General features: G+C 37.2%; 1 protein-coding gene across 5 annotated transcripts in view; it reads right to left on the bottom strand.

The window, feature by feature from the left end:
* Positions 1 to 25,755, bottom strand: part of LOC108699208 (glutamate receptor 2) — a 102,340-nt gene that overhangs the window by 22,512 nt on the left and 54,073 nt on the right. For all 5 annotated transcript variants that reach the window (XM_018231155.2, XM_018231138.2, XM_018231173.2 and 2 more), the window contains exons 4-8: positions 18,099 to 18,295; positions 15,224 to 15,277; positions 14,159 to 14,320; positions 1,303 to 1,470; positions 1,057 to 1,161 (exon numbers count right to left, since the gene is read on the bottom strand). In XM_018231155.2, coding sequence (XP_018086644.1) covers positions 1,057 to 1,161; positions 1,303 to 1,470; positions 14,159 to 14,320; positions 15,224 to 15,277; positions 18,099 to 18,295 — 686 coding nt within the window. The remainder of the gene's footprint in view (positions 1 to 1,056; positions 1,162 to 1,302; positions 1,471 to 14,158; positions 14,321 to 15,223; positions 15,278 to 18,098; positions 18,296 to 25,755) is intronic.

The raw sequence follows: 25,755 nt of genomic DNA on the forward strand, positions 1-25,755 counted from the left end.
CTCACTTACAAAATGGATTTAGGTGCAGGTGTATCCTGTAGCTTGTTTTTAATCCATACAGCATGTGGTAAGTTCAGGGCCCAACTTGGAGGTTTGTGTCTGCTCTTTGCACCTCGCACCCTGTCCTATTGTAAGTAAATAAGCCCTCTAGCATGGGGGCAAGTAAGCTAATATCACATTGGTTAGCATTCCACTAAAGTTGAACCTTTTCATGACAATGTAGAAGATAACCTAATTAAGGCATGCCTTGGGGTAGAGTCCTGCGCGGGTCCATTTTTTGGGACCCGTACCCAACCCGTACCCGCAACCTGCAAACTTACCCGCTTGGAACCGCTACCCGACCCTACCCGCAAGTACCTTATCTGCGACCCGCTGATCATCAAGAATCTGGAAGTGCTGTCATTGTAACCCGGAAGTGACATTATCGGAAGTAGACGTGATCAGAAAAAAAGGAGTAAAACAGTAAGTGCTGTCATTGTAAACCGGAAGTGATGTCATCGGAAGTTGCCGTGACCAGAAAAAAGGAGTAAATATCGCTATTGAGAAGACCCGCGGCCCAACCTGCGACCCGCAGAACCGCAGACCAATGTCTTTACCCGCACCCAGAACTTCTCCCCTCAACCCGCAAGGTACCGGAGGTTTTTGCAGGTAACCCGCGGGTACCCGACCCGCTGCTGGACTTGGGATGGGAAGTTTAAAAAAATCCAAACTTTTTTTGGAACTAGCTAGAGAAGTCCGGGTGGAGCAATTGCGCCCTCTAGCCCCCTTCTGTGGACAACCATGCCCTCTAGTGTGGATATTTCGCCATGTGTACAGATTAACTTCAGATACAGCTGCACACCAATTGCTTCCTCAATGACAGACCATTCACATGCTTTCTATAGATAAGCCTTTCAGCATGGAACTGTACCAGTTGTATACGATACATTGAGTATGCTTATTTATGTTATAAGACCATTTGCATTTTCCCCTTTAATAACATATAAAAGTAAATGAACATTAATAGGTATAGGTATCATGGTAGGAAATGCAAAGGTGAAATGGTAATGGGGTTACCTTGCGAGGCCCATTGCTTTTTAGCTCCATAATGTTGATTGTGTAATTGACTCGTTTACCATTCTGATCAAATTTTATGTTTCCACTCAGACCTTCTACCTGCACCTAATTGAAAGAAGACAAGCTCGGCATGTGATTATTTAAAGAATAATTCTCCATCAGTGATACTGACTGAGGACTTGGCACATGGGGAACTGCAGCTATCAGAATCATGTTACACTGTATGGGTGTCTGTCAGACAATTACCTGCTTTAATGCTCTTTCAATTTCTACTCCGTGTCCCCACGGAACCGCAGGATTGGCAAGACAATCTCCAGCATTCCCTCTTCTTGAAATTTCTATTCTCTGTTTGCGGAGATTCCGGAAAGCTTCTGCCATTACTTGGACAGCATCAAATGTCAGTGCGGAGGTGTACTGGAAACATCACAAAGAGTTAAACATCAAGCAGTCAATGTTGTTTTTGAGCAGAGTAAATTGGTTTAAACTGCACATTAACTCAAATGTTATGTTTACTCTGACCAGGGGATTTAGCTAAACTTTGTATAGATTACTTTATTTTTAGGTTTTAATATCATATACAGGTATAGGATCCGTTATCCGGGAAGCTCTGAATTACAGGATGGCCAGCTCCCATAGACTCTATTTTAATCAAATAATTTAAGTTATAAAAAATGATTAACTTTCTCTCTGTAATAGTACATAGTAATAGTGCCTTGTACTGATCTTAACTGAGATATAACTCATTGTTATTGGAAGCAAAACAATCCTATTTAGTTTATTTAATGTTTAAATGATCTTTTAGTAGACTTAAGGTATGGAGATCCAAATTACGGAAAGATCCCTTATTCAGTAAACCCCTGCATGGGACCTGTTATCCAGAATGCTCAGGACCTCGGGTTTTCTGTATAGGGGATGTAATTTTGAGATAACTGAATGATAATAATGCTATATATATATATATATATATATATATATATATATATATATATATATATATATATATATATATATATATATATATACATGCATACAGGTTTCTGGATAATGGATCCTATACCTGTGGTTCATTAGAATTTGAGCCCTATAATGTTAATGTGCTTCATTAAAAAGTTGTTGTTTTTATTACCCCTACTCAGTAAAGCACTGCAGCAGAGGATGAAGCTATATAAATAATTAAGATCATGATAATGATAATAATAACACCTTTTTTAAGTTAGGAATTAAAAAATATTTTTAATATAAAAACAAGGGCCTTCAGTTTTGTTAGTACTGAAAATGCAATTTCATTGCACAGCAAATAGTGTTGTGAGAGAGAAATGAAATGGTCTAAATGTGAACGTCTTTCTCTCTTGCTCACTGTAAGATGTGTATTAGTCTGACTCCATCACTTCTAATGATGATTTACAGGACACTGGGAGAGCTGACAATGCTCGTTACAGCACAATACAGAAACACAGGAACATTTTTATTGGCTGCTTGGGATGCAAGGAGAACACCAGCGCCAGGACAGAATGAGTCTAAAGATTGATTTAGTCATGTTTTATGTTTTCTTTCCAAAGCTTTCTTTAGAAGGGTTCAAGCAGGGGTAAATACCCTTGGCCTTGCACAAAGGGCCCTGTAAAGAAACATATTTAGATATAAGAGGTCAGGAAAGCTCAGTAGTTCTATGAAAATATACATGGCAGGGAAGACAACAGTACAGCGAATATAGAATAGAGAGCAGCCTCTGGTAAGCAATTGTACAGTTGTGCAATAATATATCATATACAGGTATGGGATCCCTTATCCAGAAACCCAATATGCAGAAAGCACTACAAATCCATATTGGTGGAAAACCAATCCTATTTGATTTCATGTTAAAATGTTTTTAGCAGACTTAAAGGAAAACTAAACCCCCCAATAAGAAAAGCCCCTACCTCATACCCTAGATAGTCCCCCTCCCTGCCTCCCCCCCTGAAAGTGTCCATAACACAGTACTCACGTATTGGTGCAGAGTAAGCACAGCGGAGATCATGGGTGCCATATTTGCTTAGCTCTTTGGCATTCTTCTTTCCCTTCTGCAATTTCCGGCACTTTTGGCACATGCACAGTTGCTACGAACTGGAAGACTGCTCTAATAAGAAGAATACCGAAGAGCCCGAAGATGGCACCCATGAGCTCTGCTGCACTTACTCTGCACCGATACGTGAGTATCGGGAAGCAGGGAGGGGGACTATCTATGGTAGTAGGTAGGGGCTTTTCTTAATGGGGGAGGTCTAGTTCTCCTTTAAGGTGACTGCATGGTGATCCATATTACAGAAATATCCCATTTCTGAAAAACCCCAGGTCCCAAGGATTCTGGATTATAGATCCTATATCTTTCACATGTGCTCTTTGGTAACACAAAAGTAACATTCAAATCTGTGTTAGTCTGGGCATTTTTGATCGGTACGACTTCTAAATCATTTTACATTTGTTGTTGTTTACATGAGTAATCCTGACCACTAGTTAGTATGGCTGTTGTAGGCACCACATATTAATTTGTAGACTATCTGACAATGGATGGCTGGGAAAAAATGTTTTAAAAATGTTTTGAAGCATTTTGAGACAGATTCTTGTCCTTCTATGATTTACATTGACAATTACATGCTCCGTTCCCAGTTTCATTGATTTATAAAGGACATATCAAAACCTTTTGCATCCTAATCTAAAACAACATTCCCAAACTCAGTATTTTAATTTGACACAAAAAACAGCTACAATACCATCTAGTACACATAACTGTATGGTGTTTTTCTATAGTGATATATGAAGGAATTATCTGTTGGACATGTTAAAATGTGAGAATATGGAGACTATTGGTTCTGAGCATATCATACACAGATCTGGTATTAGGGAAATATATAGGTGTTGTTCCATTGTAACATTGCTGAGACTAAGAAACTGAATCAGAGAAAAGGAAGACAGCATTGAATAATCAGGGTTTTGTATAGTGTACTATATTTGTGCTTTTGAAGAAATATATTTTTTATTGTTCAGAACAGCCATACAGATTTTAACAGTCAGTACTTAAATGTGTAATAAAGTTCTTTATAGGGTAATAACATTCTTATGCATTTGCAGAATTTCCCATACCTATGCTGGAACATTTTCATTCTCTGTTTACTGTTCATACCTACCAGCTTTCAAATGAAAATGATGTATACAAAGTCCCTAAGGTAAATTAGGGTCCAGTGTTCATTGCACAGTAAAAAATGATTACAAAAAATGATTATAAAAAAAATCTGTGATTTTATGATTTGTTTCCACACCATAGTTACATAGTTAAATTGGGTTGAAAAAAGTCCATCAAGTTCAACCCCTCCAAATGAAAACCCAGCATCCATACACACACCCCTCCCTACTTTCACATAAATTATATATACCCATACCTATACTAATTATAGAGTTTAGTATCACAATAACCTTTGATATTATGTCTGTCCAAGAAATTATCCAAGCCATTCTTAAAGGAACAGTAACATCAAAAAATAAAAGTGTTTTAAAGTAATGAAAATATAATGCAGTCTTTAGCAAACTGCTGTGTTTGCTTAAGAAACATTACTATTGTTTATATAAATAAGCTGCTGTGTAGCAATGGGGGCAGCCATTCAAAGGAGAAAAGGCTCAGGTTACACAGCAGATAGCAAATAAACTCTGTCTGTCTAATGGTGTTATCTGTTATCCATTAGTTAACCTGTGCCATAAAGCAGTTTTTCAATTTCCGCCATTGCTCCACAGCAGCTTGTTTATATGAACTATAGTAGTGTTTCTGAAGCAAAAAGATCAGTTTTACCAGTGCAGGGCAACACTACATGATATTTTCATTACTTACATTTTTTTTTTTTACACTTACATTTTTTGGTGTTACTGTTCCTTTAAAGGCATTAACTGAATCAGCCATCACAACATCACCCGGCAGTGCATTCCACAACCTCACTGTCCTGACTGTGAAGAACCCCCTACGTTGCTTCAAATGAAAGTTCTTTTCTTCTAGTCTAAAGGGGTGGCCTCTGGTACGGTGATCCACTTTATGGGTAAAAAGGTCCCCTGCTATTTGTCTATAATGTCCTCTAATGTATTTGTAAAGTGTAATCATGTCCCCTCGCAAGCGCCTTTTTTCCAGAGAAAACAACCCCAACCTTGACAGTCTCCCCTCATAATTTAAGGGGCAGATTTATCAAAGGTCGAATATCGAGGGTTAATTAACCCTCGATATTCGACTAGGAACTAAAATCCTTCGACTTCGAATATCGAAGTCGAAGGATTTAGCGCAAATGCTATGATCAAGCGATCGAAGGATTATTCCTTCGATCGAACGATTAAATCCTTCGAATCGAACGATTCGAAGGATTTAAATCCAACGATCGAAGGAATATCCTTCGATCAAAAAAACTTAGGCAAGCCTATGGGGACCTTCCCCATAGGCTAACATTGACTTCGGTAGCTTTTAGCTGCCGAAGTAGGGGGTCGAAGTTTTTTTTAAAGAGGCAATACTTCGACTATCGAATGGTCGAATAGTCGAACGATTTTTAGTTCGAATCCTTCGATTCTAAGTCGTAGTCGTAGTCTAAGGTAGAACTAGCCCATTCGATGGTCAAAGTAGCCCAAAAAACACTTCGAAATTCGAAGTTTTTTTACTTCGAATCCTTCACTCGAGCTTGAAGAATCAGCCCCTTAGTCTCTGCACTCTCTCCAGCTCATTTATATCCCTCTTAAGGACTAGAGTCCAAAACTGAACTGCATACTCCAGATGAGGCCTCACCAGGGACCTATAAAGAGGCAGAATTATGTTTTCATCCCTTGAGTTAATGCCCTTTTTATGACAGAACTTCATTTGCTTCAGTAGCCACAGAATGACACTGGCCAGAATTCGACAACTTGTTATCTACAAAAAAAAACCTAGATCCTTCTCATTTAAAATTTAGTGTATAACTTGCATTTACATTATTTCTGCCAAAGTGCATAACTTTGCATTTATCAACATTGAACCTCATTTTCCAGTTTGCTGCCCAGTTTTCCAATTTAGACAAATCACTCTGCAAAGTGGCAACATCCTGCATGGAACCTATAGTTCTGTACAATTTTGTATCATCTGCAAAAATAGAAACAGTACTTTCAATGCCCACCTCCAGGTCATTAATAAACAAGTTGAAAAGCAAGGGACTTTTTTTTATCAGAGGCATTTGAAAGACACCAGCTGATATGGCAGCAGCATTGGAGATCAGCAGATCAGACTTCTCTTCTCATAACTGTACATTACGAAATGCAACAAATAAATATTTATGGTAACAACAATGGAGTATAAAAAGCCATTTCGCTACTTATTTACCATGTTCAAATGTTCAGCTTATTTTTAGCAGTAATGATGCAAGGGAAAATTAAATTAAAATCTATTAGTACATTTTACTTTAATAGCATCTTTATACGAATGTAGACAAGTAGACAATAATGTGTTCAGCGGAGAGAGCAAATGTATTTGTCTATTGTCCTACATTTATTCATGAGGGGGATGTGTTGTATGAGTTGCTCTAATGAGAAGAAACAAAAACAGTGACACACTATAGCAAGTGTTCATCAAAATGGTTGGATCTGCCAAGTAATATGAATTAGATTTAAAAATTATTTTATTCAACAAGATATGGACAGTGCTCTCTAGGGGGCAGATTTACATATGGTCGAATATCAAGTGTTAATTAACCTTCGATATTCGGCTGCCGAAGGTAAATCTTTCGACTTCGAATATCTTCGAATTTTAATCCATCGATCAATTGATTTTTCTTCTACCAAAAAAAGCTTGCAAAGCCTATGGGGACCTTCCCCATAGGCTAACATTGAGGTTTGGTAGGTTTTAGATGGCGAAGTAGGGGTCGAAGTTTTTTTAAAGAGACAGTACTTCGACTATCGAATGGTTGAATAGTCGAACGATTTTTAGTTCGAATCGTTCGATTTGAAGTCGTAGTCGATGGTTGAAGTAGCCAAAAAACATTCGAAATTCAAAGTTTTTTTTATTCTATTCCTTCACTCGAACTGAGTAAATGTGCCCCTAGGTTTAAAGAGGATCTCAATCTGGAATGCAATTTAGGATGAGACTTTGTTTAAAATACCATATTTGGTCATAGGTCCTGGATAAGCCTTGAACAATAGCATGGGCCCCTTCATTGCCATCTTAGTCAATGCCTAAAAACTCAGGCCCATGCTAGTGTGCTTGTGCCATAACACATTATGAAAGGAACGGGAAAGATGTGGACAAACTGAATTTTCAAAACCTTCATTCAGTACAAACTGTCAATTTATGACACAAGTATCTTTCAGGTTGATTTGTCAGGTTTAATTTCTTTTTTTTTATGTGCATGTTGATTTATATTGATTTACACTTACCACTTCAACCTAGATTGATTTGATTTGCGTCAGTAGAATCAATACAAATCAGGCCGACTTGTTCATTTTTACTCAAGGCTCTCTTGCTTTTGGGTTAATGAGAACCCTAGATCTTCAGACACATACAAAATACAGACAAATGCTCTTCTAGTTACTAAAATATATATATATGTATACACTATTTTTTCTTTTCCTCACTTAAAGACATTAAACCTTTATTCTCATGTATCATAACAATGTCTTTGTATGCTATTTATAATTTTGCCATAAAAGTATTTGCCAGATGCTTTTATATTACCAATGTGATCTCCCATGTTCCTCTATGAGGGGACTGCCATATTTGTGCTGTAGTAGTCTGTTAACTTTAAAGGTAGCCATACACGGAAAGATTAAAGCTGCTGACTGATTCGGCAGCTTATGTGCCAGTGTGTGGGCTTCTCAGGGGTCTCCCCAATTGATATCAGACCTGATATCAATTGGGCAGGTTTGATTTTTCCTGCAATCGAGGACTGCATCAGCTAGTTGATGTGGTCGTACAACCTGTTGGCACCCATTCTCTTCATTGTAATTCAATCGTTCAGATCTAGGGCCAAACGTTCGGATTAACCCAATATCGTCCTACCGTTGGTGGGCATATCGAGGATAGAGCCGCTCATTTGACGACCTCGCTAAACAAGAGGATCTTATCTTGTATGGCAACTTTAAGGGGCTGAACGGCAAAAGCAATCTTTAAGGAATCCCCATGTGAGGTTACTAATCATGTGGTGTTTAGTGTAAAAAAAAGCCCTGACAATCTTTCTTATTTTTTCTTTGTTTCAAAAGCCAGTTCAGGTAAAATAACAAATTTGTCATAAAACCCTGTGTGATTAGCTAACTCAGTGGGGTTTCCTCAATGACTGCTTGAAGCAAAATAATATATATATATATATATATATATATATATATATATATATATATATATATATATATATATATATATATATATAACTCAAGCTACAAATAATAATAAATCTGCCCCCATGGGTAATGACTTTGGGCCAGATTCAATTCAGAGTTATTTCATGGTTTATCACGTGAAAACTCATGGACGAGATTCAGTTCGAGGAGAAAATACTATTCTCCAAATTCAGTTCCGTTTTTTTTCCCATAGACTTCAAAAGAGATAAGTTTTTCTGAATTGAATTGCATCTCAAATTGAAACTCATCCATGAGTTTTCACTTTTTTCTCACTGAATTTAATCCCTTTCGGGGGAATGTAATAAAAATCGCTAACGGAAAAACTATTCGCAATGCGAAAAGTTATGCCTTTGTGCGAACAAATTTTGCTTTGTGCGAATTTAATATAGCTTTTGCGAGCCCGGAAACTGTTTAGCGACCATTTCCGACAGCGAAAGACCGTTTGCGAATTTTATAGTTTGCGCCAATGCGCAGTCAATGTAATAAAACTTCTTACTGAAAAAGTCGTTATGTTTGCTCCAAAAGATTACGACACCTTCAAGCACTTCTTATGAGTGTGCAATTAAAATTCGCAATGCGCAATTAAAATTCGCAATGCAATAACAGTTTAAGGAACAATATTACATTGCGAGATGTGGATTTTTAGTCTTATTGGTGCGAATTGTTTTGCTCTTTGCGACTTTTATTACATTCCCCTGAAAATGTATTAAGGCAAATTTGGATTAAATGTTTCTTATCTTTATGACCATAATAGCTTTTCTACACTGTGCAAAAATATTGCATCAACTAAAAAAAAAGTTACCAACAACAAAATTTTACATTAAGCCTGTAAATCTCACAGATATGAAAACTTTTAGATTCAAAGCCCATTAGCCCAAGTATGAGAACAGTCTGATCATCTTTCTCAATTAATACCAGAGCAGACTCATTTCTGATTGGGCCATGTGAAATATACTGCTGACAAATTTGTTATCCTAAATATATAACTAAGACTGATTTGGAGCATCATGCAGTGGATCAAACCAGAGAGAATTCTGCTCATTTTGTGACCTGGATAAAATACAGGACTTAGAAAAACCCAGTTAAAGAAACAAAAAATAAAAAACTCCAGAGAACATGCACACTTTAAAAGCTATAAAACTTTATTGAATGAAAACTATCCAATTGATGGCTACACAAAAAAGGCTCAGTGGATAGTATTTCAGGCTTGCAGCGCTGGGGTCCTGTGTTTGATCCCAGACAGAACACTACCTGTAATGAGTTTATATCTTCTCCCAGTGTCTGTGTGGAGAATACTCAGGATTTCTCCAGAAATATTCGGGCATGGTAATTGGTTTCTTATTATTGACCATGGTGTTTATGAATGTGAGAGGGACCTTGGACTGTAAGTTCCACTGAGGAATTTAATTAACTTATTGCTTTCTCTTTTGCGGGGAAAAAATGCATTTTTATGGGAATAAAAGCAGACAAAACACCCATTTGCTTCCAATATATTTTTGCCAAGACAAATTTTGCCACTGTTTCGCCATATTTTCCAGCAAAATTAAACAGGCCAGTTTGTTTAATTTCTAATCATTCTACTATAAATGATAAAATTGCCACTCTTCTTTTATGATGAAATCGAATTGGCACTACTAGGTCAAACCTGTATTTAGTTAAATAAAATATTAGGTACGTTTTACCTAAGGCAATATTATTTAAGTGCTGATCCCTTTCCCTACAAATACCTTACCTCTCTTTTGTATATCAGGGTATAAGAAAATACAAAACAAACAATTTGCACTCATATAAAAAGGGCAGAGAAATGTGTATATTGGGTAGATTTGCTCTTTCAAACTTGCATTATTCTTTATACTCAGGGTTTCAGGACTGATCCACACTGCTGGTTGCTATGAAATGAAATATACCAAAATAGAACTTGCAAACTGATTAAAAGTAGATGACAATTTAAAAAACGAATCTGTCATGAATGTATTGACTGAATCTTGATGCTTCAATGCACAAATATTTTTCCTGCATGAATCACATTTATTCTGGAAACGTTCAGCACTTAGTTACCATATGGCAATAAAACTTGCCATTTTTTTTACATTTTTTCACTTTAAGTACAAAATTATTTTAGGAATGTCAATTATCAAGAATGATGATAGAAATAATATTTCTGCTATCAAATTGTTAACAGATTCTTTTTACGGATTGCTTACTGGACTTTTTAGAGTGAATCAAGCACATTATGTTCATTTGACTAGAACTTGCACAATTTGCCATTAATTTCTCTTTTAGAGAAGTTCACAGAGGGATATGTTTAAATTAAACGTTTTACCCACAAAATAATTGATCACATTTCGAAGCACTTTTACATTTCACATTAATCATGGCAAAAGAGGAAGGAACTGTGGCTTTTTGATCTTTCCTTAGCAGAGCAACACCAAAAGGGTTCCCTTTTCTGCTTCTGAAATCTCCCCGACTGTAACCTGATCAGCAGGTGGCACTATTCATTGGCATCCACAGAAATTTTTAAGAGGGTGGGACAAGTAGGCAAAAGCATCACAGGTAATACTTCTACAAATATTTTGGTGGCAAAGAAACAAATCTAGAGACTGATACAATTAATACACTTGAAAGGGAGAAGTATGGGGCATCTAAAAGGATTATGAGGTTAAATACCTGATAGAAATTACATTATAATGAGGGGGGTATGAACATATCTTGACTTATAAGGTCTGATCCACTGTAGCCATCTTTGGGCTAGATTCAATTCATTTAGGAAAAGGTTTATCATGTGAATAACCTGTGGACAAGATTCAACTTCAATTTAGAAAAATCTCATGGTTTATCACATGAAAACTCCATAAAAGTCTATGGGGAAAAACTGGAACTGCAATTAGAGAAAAAGTCTTTTCTCCTCAAATTGAATCTTGTCCATGACTTTTTACATTATAAACCAAGAGATAACTTTTTCTCACTGAATTCAATCTGGCCCCAATGTAAGCAAATGCGTGCCTTGGGCACACACATATTATCAGGTGAGCCAGTCCATCAGATGCAATGGTTACTAACACTCACAGTTTGTCTTACCCGCACACATACACTGATTCAAACACTTGCACAAATATGCACAGACTTACTCACATTGGCAAATTCACAACATGCCCCTAGAAGCCATGGCTGGATAGATACAGCCCCAGATCTAATAACACACAGGATAGTCAATAGACCTGCACTAAAAATGCATGGGCTGTACTCATTCTGAGGCTCATACCCAGGCAGGCTGAAAAAACACACTCACAGACTGACAGACACATATAGGTTTATGAAAGCACTCCCACAAAAGCAAAAAACAAATTGTGATATACTTAGCAACCATACAAATACAGAACTCTTTAGACGGGCACACAAAGAGATACAGGTCAGGTTCAGATACACAAATTCAGACTTACATATAGTTAGTAAAGCTGGCCATACACTGGCAGATTTTGTTGCCACACTGTGAAAGACCATCATAGGTTTATGGCCACCTTAAAACACATATTTCGGCAGGCATATACACAAGATTACAGAAGATAACAAATCAGGAGCTTTCACTGATAATGAAAGCACTATATTACCTTATTGCAAGCCTGCACACGCTGCTCCAGTACAGCTGCACAGTGATTGGATAGGTTGGAGAGTGAATCACTCTACCCTATCCAATCTGTGTTCAATAGTAGTGATGCTGAGAGGCATGGATTAGCAGCGAATTTCTGTGTTTCGTCAACAACAAAAAAAATTGGTACAGCAAAAAAAAATTGGCACGTGTCAAAATTATTTGAACACCCATTGACTTTAATGCATTTGGACTGCGTATTTAAAAAAAATTGACGCACGTCAAAATAATTTTGACGCCCATTGATTTACGGTTTCGCTAATTTTCCGGCTAAGCGAAACAGGACAGATTCGACCATCACTATTCAGCAGTACCGGGACATAAACACATTTTTTTTTTAACTTTTTTTTAAAATTTTAAAACATTTTGAAGCAAATGCAAGGACAATACTGATGCCAATAGAATTTCAACTTGTGCTCTTGCTGACAATTAAAGAAGCTTTCATTTTAGCATCTCAGTCATTGTTTTTTTCAGGCCATCACCGAGTATGTTGAGTGTCACTGTCATTCAAAAGATGGCCTAACGATATTAGAAGTTGGGGAGCTGAATTAAAGGCATGGATTATTACTGTTATAGTGTTTCTCAGGCTTGTAAAGAAACTTTACTATATGAAACACATTTCAAGTCATATTCTTGTTTAGCCTTTAAAGAGAGATATTGAGAACTTGCCAAGAAATCCGCTGCACACAGACAAACAAGGACAATGCATGCCTGCTTCCTTCTCAAGCACTTACAATGCAGTGCCATTGTATTAGACAGGACCTAAATGTATTGCTAAACAGTTTAGATAATCACTCATATATTAAAAGATCATGAACAACAGAAAACATGGCCATTATAGTAGGGAAACAAATCAATCAAATTAAGGCCACCCGATGATTTTACACTGATAATCAGATATTTGCCAATTTCAAGACATGAAATCCATTGCTAAAGGTCAAGTACAGACAATACTATTGAGCCAATAAATTGTAACAAATCATTCTGAGAACTCTCTGAATAAGAAAAACAACTACTAATTGTGTAAATACGAAAAGACTTGTGAAACTTGTAGCAGGTTAACTCATCAGCATTTTATAGAATACACTACATGTATACAAACATATAGGCATAGTGGCCATAGGTTCAGATCCAGGAACAAGTGTAGACCTTGACTCTTCTGGATAAGGTTTTCCTGGAATTCATGGAGCTATGTTAAAATTTTCTATAGGGATCCTGGTGGGAATTGTGTTGGTGGGGGGAATTATGGCGTAACTCAATCTCAAATCTGGTAAAAACTTTGGAACAAATTTTGCCTGATTTGGGAGCAGGTTACATGCTGCTATATAAACCCAGATGCATTAGGTTCTGGTAAATAATTTCTGGTCTGATATTTCATCATATTTTAGAGATTGCTATTTAATCAATATACTTAAGATTACAGTTTTATATCTAATCTTAAACATCAGGAATTCCCAAATTTAAAGTTCTTGAAATCTAGCATTTTAAAACATAATCTGCCAGTAGAGAAAGTTAGTTAGTTGAAATTAATTGTTTTTTTAAGAAATGGTTATTTCTTATTTCCTAATGAGCACTTACAACGATACTGAGGGGCCCGTTTATTAAACCTTGAATTTAGGTCGAGCTTTTAAAGGGGAAAACACAAGATTTTCTAAGAAAAAAAAAATTAGAGGTTTATAAACCCGAAAGCAGCTAAAAATGTGAAAATACTCAAACCTGTTGAGGTCATGACTTTATAAAGTCATGACTTTATCAAATTGTAGCTGTGAAAACTCGACTTTTTCTGATTATCGGATGAAACCCAACGCAGATCACGATATCTTCAAATTGTAAAAAGGAACATCTGCCATTGACTTCTTGGCAGGTCTAAGATGGCAGATTTTTAGATTCAGACTTCAGCTTTTGGGTATAATAAATATATAAAAAATTTCCACAAAAAATTCGTGTTTTTTCCCCCAAAAAACCTTGACCAGAAAAAAAATCAAGGTTTAGTAAATAACCCCCTAAATGTTTTCTCATAAACCATAAAGTATAGTCACAGACATGAGCATAAATAAAAGATAACACAAGTGAGTTGAGAGCATAACATTGTCTGATTACCTTAATTGTGGTAGTGTGGGCACCGGGGTATTCTTTTTCTTCTAACGTTGACCAACGATGGATAAACTTTGCCACTAACGGATCGTCATAGTCCACTATTTGAAATCCGGAAACATTAGCCCCTCCAAACTGAATTTTTGATAAATCTCCATCTGTAAATCCCTGAGTAAAAATATTAATTTTTATGAGACATTCATTTTTGATGTTCCTCTACTAGTACATTTTCCCTTAATAAAAGTGATTCTTTTGGACATCCTATGAATTTGTAAGCTTGGCGATGGTCATGCAATCTTGTGTAGCGCAGGCTTTAACCCTGGAAGCTATTTTTGAAAGCACCCCTGGAATATTATCAGACTGATCCAAGTAAATTGCAAATACCCCCTTGTTTTTTGATAGTAACGATGAGAATATATGTTGTCCTATCCAAAAACGGAATCAGATGCCAATAAAGAATCATGCTCACCTGCTTAATAACATTTAAAATAATACATAGTAGTACAGCAGACCTGTCTTCATTATACAGTAAATCACATCTTACCATTTAATTATGGCATAAGTCACTGCTGTGATATATTCCTGTCCCAAGTTTTTTTATTGTGCAAGCATCACAAGTGTGAAAATAGCATATATTCTCCTGATTCTTTTTTTGCACTGAACCCCCCCCCACCTACTCAGATTTCCTAAGATATTAAAGGATAATTGTTCCATGCCTAATAGACAAAGTATAAATACTGCTGAGTTGTAATGCATATATTAAAGAGGAAATTTTACGTTTCATTGCATAAAACAAAAATTACGCATTACAAATATTTATAGATTACTACTTTCCTTTTCATTTTATACATCAACCTGAATATTCTTCTTACACATCGATTTCAACTTCGGTAATAATGTTTTTTTTAGGCTGGTTTCAGCTGTAGTACGGCAGCTCCTACTCATCTATGTACACATTAAACTACATCGCCCCCCATTGTCTATTTCATGAACCATTAAACAGGACCATCTTTTATAGAAAAATGGCATCGGATATGCTAAATAAACAACTGAAAAATATATTATACTTACCAGATTCGCTATGATATAATGATATCCTTTAACATGCTTTCCTATTGTGATAACCTATAAATTAAGAAATGGTGGAAAGTGATTGATTGTATCGGTTGATGCTAAATAAATTCAATTCATTCATTTTGAAATTAAAATGCTGCTTTTGGTAGTTACTTGAAAGTAAATACACATCATATGCAAATGTTCTGTTTTCTTTTCATACAACTGCAGGAAAGACCATACCAAAAAAAAAACACTTATGAAATTAGAGTGCAAAAGTAAGGAAGAACAACCAAGCTTAATATTTATTTGTGTTCAATAATTCAGCTACTTAAATATATCTTGGACATTACTCAAGTTTACTGATTGTGTCTCAGTCTCCTTGATCATTCCATCTTGTTATGTCTGATAAAGCAAATTTAAGGCAATCAGTAACTTAAGATCACATTGCTAGAAACTAAATCATGGGACTCTGCATCTAAATCTGCAAGAATGGACCCTCATATATGTTAGAGACAGAGTGTTGCTGATCTTTACTGCTCTGGTAGAGTTCAATAAATGAGTGCCAGTGGTTTGTAAAAATTACAATAAATTTTGTTATTGTCAGGTAAATGTCCAGATTACTTGGACAATACAGATGAGGTAGCACAATACTCAATATATATACTCACACAGCATGTATCAGGAGCAGTTTGCCCATCAGTGGTCAATGACCAGAACAAGGATAGTCACCCCAAGCTTTGAGGTCTCCCAAGTGGAACCTGGGTGGGACAGCATCTACCCCTAGGTCTGTACACTTGGTCCCTCCTCTTGGGTATGTGCACTCAGGACTCATCCTTAATAACCTCCTTGGTGGAGCTCAGACTGCTCACTAGCTACCCTACTCCTATCTATCACTCCTTTAGTATAGTGATTTATAAAATAACTCACACTGCCCTATTAGGCCTCCTTGTCCTAGGCACCATTCTTGTCCCACCTTCTGTAAACATAAAGGGCAACTTATCTATCAGTGCCCTACACAAATAGAATATATAAAAATGACATTAAACCATATATAATCACATTCATTCAAAATATGGCCTATTACAATATTAGACATTGGGGAGCTGAATTATTACAGTTATAGTGTTTCTCAGGCTTGTTCAGAAACTTTACTATATGAAACACATTTCAAGTCATATTCTTGTTTAGCCTTTAAAGAGAGATATTGAGAACTTCCCAAGAAGGCCACTGCACACAAACTGACAAACAAGGACAATGCATGCCTGCTCCCTTCTCAAGTACTTACATTGCAGTGCCATTATATTAGACAGGACCTAAATGTATTTCAGTTTAGTCAAGCACTCATATATATATATATATATATATATATATATATATATAAAAAACAAGTATTTAATGATTTAATAATAATATCACTGATGTGTCAATGGCCAACTGGTGGGAAGACCTTAGGCCTGGATTACTTAGTCAATTTAATTTTTGCCACACTACTAATGATACAAATTCAGTGCAGATCACTCACTTGCTTACATGAGTGATTGAAAGTGTGATATTACATGGACTAATCTCCCCTGAATCTGCATGTGTGCCACCACACTGGCGTTTTTTCATATTTTAAATTGGGCTTGCCTTCCAAGTTCTAACTATTAAAGATTTTTGTGTTAAATTTTGTTTCCAACCATTTGAGGGTCATGCCACATTTGTTTTAGAGTGGACTCTAGAGGATCTCTTTTGTCTTTATTTAGCTTCCTTGGACATTTTTAATAATAAGTGGCCACTTCAAGCATTTGCACCAACATTTCCAATAAAGACATCTATATGACCTATATGTACCTGCCCTATTCAAATTGATCTAAGTGTAAGAGTACTAATGAAGTTATATGCGCAACAGAATTGGCACTTCACCCCCTGCCCATGTAGTTCAAAATTACTCGATAAGAATAGATTAAACCTGAGCATGTAATAAAATAAAAGGCAATATTTATTCAACACTATGCATAGAATGGCATAGTGTTGAATAAATATTGCCTTTTATTTTATTACATGCTCAGGTGTAATCTATTCTAATCGAGTATATTTGAACTACATGGGCAGGGGGTGAAGTCCCAATTCTGTTGCACATATATATTCATTTGTTGGTGTACACCATAGCCCATCTGTTCTTATATAAATTTGCATTATCGTGTATTGGTGTCTATATCTCACTCAATTTTATGTCTTAGTACTAAAGAAGTTTCGCTCGGCAGAATTGAATCGCTAAGAAATGCTCACACTAATGAATTAACGGTAACAAAACTTCGTCAGCGTACTGGTGAACTGGCGTGAAGTGTGGCAGACCGTTCACTGGCAAATATTGGCCCTTTAGTGAATTTTTGAACCAATGTTCAAAGATGGGGGGGTTATTGTCTGCGCAAATAAAAAATTATTCTCCAGACGATCATCAGATAGCAAGCACAATGCAACCTAAATCTTGCAAACAAAATTTATACTTTCAAAAACCCAAGCAGAAGCCAAATGTGAGCTTCCAAAATATGCCTTCTCCCTCAAAAAATTAAAAATAAAATGAGCAAAATCAAAAGCCTTGCAAAATAAAAATATTGGCATATTTACTTTCCTACTTTCTGGCCAAACATCAGTGTTGCTAAACAGAAGCTTAGATATTATCAAGTATATACACTGTACTGCATTGCTAGGTAATTTAAAATAACCTGCACCTGTGTAATATCATACAGCAAATGTGTAATCCTGTTTGGAATCAGATTAGTGCATCTCTTTCCATTGTAATCTTTGATAAATATCATTAGTGTTTCAATGGAATCTCCGCCTTTGATACATGCACCCCATTGTGCTGGCAGCTGTCTGCACAGTGGTTAATCTCAATATGACAAACCTGATCTACGATGTCGTTGACTTTGTCCCGCTCGCAGTCCAGAATCACTCTCCTTTCCTTTTTAATTTCTAGGTCCTGAAAAAGGGAACGGTAAGTCTCATCTTTCCTGTCATTATTGATGTTTCCGACGTTGATGGCAGTCACTTGCCATTTCTTCTCAGCGGCTGCGTCTAGCACAGCTTGCAGAGTTGTCAAACCTGTGAAGGAACACAATTCAGTGTTACTTTCTCATCTGTGGAAAATAAATGTACTCAACGAATAACAGACCCCAGTCTATGAAAAGAAATAATCAAAATCAGGACAAAGTGCATTGCAACTTAACATTTTATTCCTTGCAACAAATATGTACAGGGGGTAGGTTACACACCTAGGATACAAACCCACACACACGCCTCAGTGGGCTCAAAGCTGCTCACTAAATAGTTCACTAATTCTTACTACTTTATGCTCTAAAACTACACATAGGATCTAACCCTCATCTGTTTTATTCTCATTCATGGGGTTCTATATTACCATATTGATCTCTCAATGAGGCCTCCTGACTCAAGCCAAACATCTTCAATATAAAGGGTCTACTCCAGTGTTCCCTCTAATTTATTTTGGTTATGTGTGCAAAAATGATGATTTGCAAGCAAAAGGTGTGCTGACAGATGTGGGTGTGTCTCAATAAGTATAAAAATGATATCTTTTCACACAACACTTTCTATGCAAGCCACAATTTATTGGGTTCACTATCCTCAAAATATGAGTTTCCTGCTTATAGGGAACATTGCACTACTCATACCCCTATCCCCCCACCTCCTGAGGGGGATCTAAGAGAAAGAGTGTGATTAATGCCAACTGGGGACCATAGGATTTCACCTGGCACACCTGTACCAATAGAAAAATGGATGCAGCCCTTTTGTGGATGTAGCTTACGTTTTAAAATAGGTACAGTACTCAAAATGAGGGGGAGGCACATCAAATGTATAAAACAAGAAAGGTGGGAAAAGCAAGTAGGTGGCAGGGAGAGTAAAACAATGAGGATGGGAAGGGTGCAAGCAATGTTCCCTCTAATTCCTCATCAGCTACTGTATGTGCACAAAAATTATTTTGTGCACACATTGTAAACTTGTGTGAACATTTTTAAAAACGCCTTGCACAGGTCAGTCTGGATGCAAAATTTTATGGAATTTCTCAGGATTTATTATACCTCAAGGATGGAAAAAGTCAGAATCCGCAAATCTGGCATCTCAAACCTGCCGAGGTTGTATATAAGTCAATGGGAGAAGTCCGGAAGATATCTTGATCTGCTCTGGGTTTCGTGCAACAATCCGAAGAGTTCATGGTTTTTGGGCAAAAATCCGAAAAAATTTGATTTTTTTGGGCAGAAAATCTGAAAAATCTGTGCAATTAGAATTTTTGCAATTTTTTCAAGTTGTTTCCCGCACCGGAATTTTTCAGGAAAATGTATTGATAAATAAGGGGAAATAACCAGTGCAGATTTGGTCGGAGTATATTTCAGAACATAACGAGATAAATCCGGATTTTTATAAATAACCCCCATAGTGTACAACATTACAAATAATATTATTTGTTCATTATGATCACATGAAAAAACTAGAAGTGGCTAGGTTTCTTAAGATGGTAAAAAACATTTTCTTTGCTCTAAAAAATTCTTCCTGGTTCTACATTCAATTCGTAATGCAACATATTCATGTAAATAAACGTGGAAAGTAAATAACATATAGAAGGTTGAAACACTAATAAAAGAAAATATGTTTCGCACTGAACTCAAATCCAAGTGGAGGCAGCTCTCAGTAGTGTAGAATCCTCAGCTTTAGGGATGGGCAAATTTTTTCGCCTTGTTTTGCCAAAAAAATGTCGCCCATTGACTTGTATGGCGTTGTGCATCAAAAAAAAGACACCATTTTTGGGCGTCGGCGACATTTAACCGGTATCGAATTTTTGGCGAAACGGGTCAAATTCGCTCATCCCTACTCAGCTTCATACACACCAACCAGAAAATGCTTAAAAACAGAAAGAGAGAGCACAAGGGAAATCTCCCATAGTGTATCACCAATACTATAGTTGCAAGGTTTCAAATCCCGTTACCAATTAGCAGGGGATGTGAGTAATATGTATCAGGTAAGAGTCCACCACAGTGCTACCCCTCCCGCCTATATACTCACAGGTAGTGATGGGCGAATTTCTCCTGTTTTGCTTCGCTGAAAAATATGCAAATTTCCAGCGGAATTCACAAAATGGCGAAAAATTTGCAAAACTTGAAAATTGGACGTGCGTCCAAAAAGTCGCTTGCATCAATTTTGATGCCGGCGTTAAAGCCAATGGGAGTCCAAATAGTGTTGCGGTTTTGACGCAAGAGACTTTTTGCATGCGCGTTCAAAATATTTTTTGATGCCAGCGAATTTTCAAGGGAGTTTCACCCATCACTACTCACAGGCACAATGTTAATATTTACTTTTCAAAATACAATTTAATCCCTCAGTATTTCAGCAATGGCAACCCATTCAATAGATGTGGGAGAAAATAATAGAAGATACAATCGTGCATTAAAGCTTTTAATGATGTATAAATAGTAAAAACAAAAATAGTACAAGCAGTAGAAATATCAAAGGAAAAGACACTGACTGCTACTAACTTCCAACGCATTTCTGACTTGTGAATAAAAATGTTTTAATCAGACTGCTGTCTGCTGTTCTGTTGAGTGTGTGCTGTAAGGGAATCGTGTTCACTATGAAGTCTCCCCTATGAAGTCTCCCCAAGCTGCGGGTTCAGGGTGATGCACCAGAAATGTGGAGCGGTGAGTGACCTGTTAACATAAAATGCTTACTGAACTGCGAAGTTGAATTTTAAGCGAAAGGTCAGGGGCAGCTGCACAGGATGAGCTTCACATGATTTATGCCTGTTTATCTTAAAGGGCTTGGAATGTAATAGGGTTGGAACGCTCCATAATTGGTATATTGGATATTTTAGTTGGACCTTTACCTGATACATATTACATATTATACATAGTGGTAACGGGATTTGAAACCTTGCAACTATACCATTGGTGATACACTATGGGAATATTCCCTTGTGCCATCACTTTTTCTTTTTTAAACAACTTATAGAAGGTGTTGCACTGAAAGATAAATTGGAATGCAGAGAATATGTCGCAGGCGAGTAACTCACTTGGGGCCACACAGGCATGCACAAACTGGATATGTGTTGAATGAATAAAGCAAATATATTCAATGAATACACACATTATACATATTAATGGCTTCCAAACACTAATATACATATATTTGCTCTCAAGGTGGCATTTACTTTGCATTGGTCTAGATCAATTTGGGAAAGGAAATCTTTCCCATTATCTCACAGCTTTCCTTGAATGCCTTCTCTGTGCTTATTTTTCTCATAGACAGCCACGATTCTGTGTCACTGATATGCCAAACGTAGCAATCGTGAGAGGCTTGATTGCATGCCATAACCATTAATAACTCAGTGGCACATTTATATGGTGTATTTCAAGGGCTAGCAATATGCATGTTGGGATAAAGATGAATATTTAGTTTTCAATTTCAACCACATTGGTAAAGTTAGAAAAAATGCTTTCATTCATTGTGTTAGCAGAAGCTGATACAGGTATAGGATATATCATCCTATCTAATATCTATTATAAAGCCAGTCTAGTTTTCCATTTCATAAATATATATAATAAAAACAGGACCTGCTGGGCATTTTTAGTGGCTGTGGGGCACTTAATGAATATCAGTATCAATATATGTTTATGAAAATAATTTATTCCTATCTTTTAGTGGTGCCCTAAAATTATTTTTCTCAGTGAACTCTTTACATGGGTGGCAGTATTTTATTGGTTTCATTGCAGGGCATGCAAGTTCTAAATGCCTTCACTGGATCCTGTGCTGTGGATGGTCTCACTGTATAACATGCCTTGGATGCTGTTACCTAGTGCTTTTACTGTAAAATGTGTTAGGAATAGAGATGTCGCGAACTGTTCGCCGGCGAACTTGTTCGCGCGAACATCGGGTGTTCGCGCTCGCGGAAGTTCGCGAACGTCGCGCGACGTTCGCCATTTTGGGTTCGCCATTGTTGGCGCTTTTTTTTGCCCTCTCACCCCAGACCAGCAGGTACATGGCAGCCAATCAGGAAGCTCTCCCCTGGACCACTCCCCTTCCCTATAAAAACCGAAGCCCTGCAGCGTTTTTTCACTCTGCCTGTGTGTGCTGAAGAGATAGTGTAGGGAGAGAGCTGCTGCCTGTTAGTGATTTCAGGGACAGTTGAAAGTTTGCTGGCTAGTAATCGTTTTGATACTGCTCTGTTATTGGAGGGACAGAAGTCTGCAGGGGTTTGAGGGACATTTAAGCTTAGGTAGCTTTGCTGGCTAGTAATCTACCTTCTACTGCAGTGCTCTGTATGTAGCTGCAGTGGGCAGCTGTCCTGCTTCTGATCTCATCTGCTGACTGCTGCAATAACAGTAGTCCTTGTAAGGACTGCTTTTATTTATTTTTTTGTTGTTTTACTACTACTACTACTACTACTACTATAAGAGCCCAGTGCTATTAGTCTAGCAGTGTTGGGGAGTGGGACTGGTGTGCTAATCTGCTGCTCCTAGTAGTTCAGCAGCACCAACTTTAATTTTTTTTTTTAATATTCATTTTTTTTTATTTTACTTTTTTTATTTTACTACCGCTGTAGTAGTGTATAAGTTGACCTTTTAGGCATTATTTGCCCTGTAGGCATTATTTGCACACTGTTTTCTTCAACCGCCATCGAGCTGTGTGACCTTGTTCACATTCTGTCTAAATATGCATAATATTACCGTCTCCAGAAAAAACACCGGAGTCACTTTTTTCAAGCAGCCATAATATATTTTACGTAATCCGTATCCACCGCTGTAGTAGTGTATACGTTGGCCTTGTAGGCATTATTTGCACACTGTTTTCTTCAACCCGCCATCGAGCTGTGTGACCTTGTTCACATTCTGTCTAAATATCCATAATATTACCGTCTCCAGAAAAAACACCGGAGTCACTTTTTTCAAGCAGCCATAATATATTTTACGTAATCCGTATCCACCGCTGTAGTAGTGTATACGTTGGCCTTGTAGGCATTATTTGCACACTGTTTTCTTCAACCCGCCATCGAGCTGTGTGACCTTGTTCCCATTCTGTCTAAATATCCATAATATTACCGTCTCCAGAAAAAACACCGGAGTCACTTTTTTCAAGCAGCATTCATATATTTTACGTAATCCGTATCCACCGCTGTAGTAGTGTATACGTTGGCCTTGTAGGCATTATTTGCACACTGTTTTCTTCAACCCGCCATCGAGCTGTGTGACCTTGTTCACATTCTGTCTAAATATCCATAATATTACCGTCTCCAGAAAAAACACCGGAGTCACTTTTTTCAAGCAGCCATAATATATTTTACGTAATCCGTATCCACCGCTGTAGTAGTGTATACGTTGGCCTTGTAGGCATTATTTGCACACTGTTTTCTTCAACCCGCCATCGAGCTGTGTGACCTTGTTCCCATTCTGTCTAAATATCCATAATATTACCGTCTCCAGAAAAAACACCGGAGTCACTTTTTTCAAGCAGCATTCATATATTTTACGTAATCCGTATCCACCGCTGTAGTAGTGTATACGTTGGCCTTGTAGGCATTATTTGCACACTGTTTTCTTCAACCCGCCATCGAGCTGTGTGACCTTGTTCACATTCTGTCTAAATATCCATAATATTACCGTCTCCAGAAAAAACACCGGAGTCACTTTTTTCAAGCAGCCATAATATATTTTACGTAATCCGTATCCACCGCTGTAGTAGTGTATACGTTGGCCTTGTAGGCATTATTTGCATACTGTTTTCTTCAACCCGCCATCGAGCTGTGTGACCTTGTTCCCATTCTGTCTAAATATCCATAATATTACCGTCTCCAGAAAAAACACCGGAGTCACTTTTTTCAAGCAGCATTCATATATTTTACGTAATCCGTATCCACCGCTGTAGTAGTGTATACGTTGGCCTTGTAGGCATTATTTGCACACTGTTTTCTTCAACCCGCCATCGAGCTGTGTGACCTTGTTCACATTCTGTCTAAATATCCATAATATTACCGTCTCCAGAAAAAACACCGGAGTCACTTTTTTCAAGCAGCATTCATATATTTTACGTAATCCGTATCCACCGCTGTAGTAGTGTATACGTTGGCCTTGTAGGCATTATTTGCACACTGTTTTCTTCAACCCGCCATCGAGCTGTGTGACCTTGTTCACATTCTGTCTAAATATCCATAATATTACCGTCTCCAGAAAAAACACCGGAGTCACTTTTTTCAAGCAGCATTCATATATTTTACGTAATCCGTATCCACCGCTGTAGTAGTGTATACGTTGGCCTTGTAGGCATTATTTGCACACTGTTTTCTTCAACCCGCCATCGAGCTGTGTGACCTTGTTCACATTCTGTCTAAATATCCATAATATTACCGTCTCCAGAAAAAACACCGGAGTCACTTTTTTCAAGCAGCCATAATATATTTTACGTAATCCGTATCCACCGCTGTAGTAGTGTATACGTTGACCTTGTAGGCATTATTTGCACACTGTTTTCTTCAACCCGCCATCGAGCTGTGTGACCTTGTTCACATTTTGTCTAAATATTGATAATATTATCGTCTCTAGAAAAACCACTTGAGTTACTTTTTTTCAAGCAGCATTCATATATTTTACGTAATCCGTATCCACCGCTGTAGTAGTGTATACGTTGACCTTGTAGGCATTATTTGCACAGTGTTTTCTTCAACCCGCCATCGAGCTGTGTGAGCTTGTTCACATTTTGTCTAAATATTGATAATATTATCGTCTCTAGAAAAACCACTTGAGTTACTTTTTTTCAAGCAGCATTCATATATTTTACGTAATCCGTATCCACCGCTGTAGTAGTGTATACGTTGACCTTGTAGGCATTATTTGCACACTGTTTTCTTCAACCCGCCATCGAGCTGTGTGAGCTTGTTCACATTTTGTCTAAATATTGATAATATTATCGTCTCTAGAAAAACCACTTGAGTTACTTTTTTTCAAGCAGCATTCATATATTTTACGTAATCCGTATCCACCGCTGTAGTAGTGTATACGTTGACCTTGTAGGCATTATTTGCACAGTGTTTTCTTCAACCCGCCATCGAGCTGTGTGAGCTTGTTCACATTTTGTCTAAATATTGATAATATTATCGTCTCTAGAAAAACCACTTGAGTTACTTTTTTTCAAGCAGCATTCATATATTTTACGTAATCCGTATCCACCGCTGTAGTAGTGTATACGTTGACCTTGTAGGCATTATTTGCACACTGTTTTCTTCAACCCGCCATCGAGCTGTGTGACCTTGTTCACATTTTGTCTAAATATTGATAATATTATCGTCTCTAGAAAAACCACTTGAGTTACTTTTTTTCAAGCAGCATTCATATATTTTACGTAATCCGTATCCACCGCTGTAGTAGTGTATACGTTGACTTTGTAGGCATTATTTGCACAGTGTTTTCTTCAACCCGCCATCTAGCTGTGTGTATTATCGTTTCCAGAAAAACCAACTGAGTTTTTGTTGTTGTTGTTGTTTTTTTAAAAATAATGCCAGGCAA

This window comes from Xenopus laevis, chromosome 1L, assembly GCF_017654675.1.
Source record: "Xenopus laevis strain J_2021 chromosome 1L, Xenopus_laevis_v10.1, whole genome shotgun sequence".
Lineage (NCBI taxonomy): Eukaryota > Metazoa > Chordata > Amphibia > Anura > Pipidae > Xenopus > Xenopus laevis.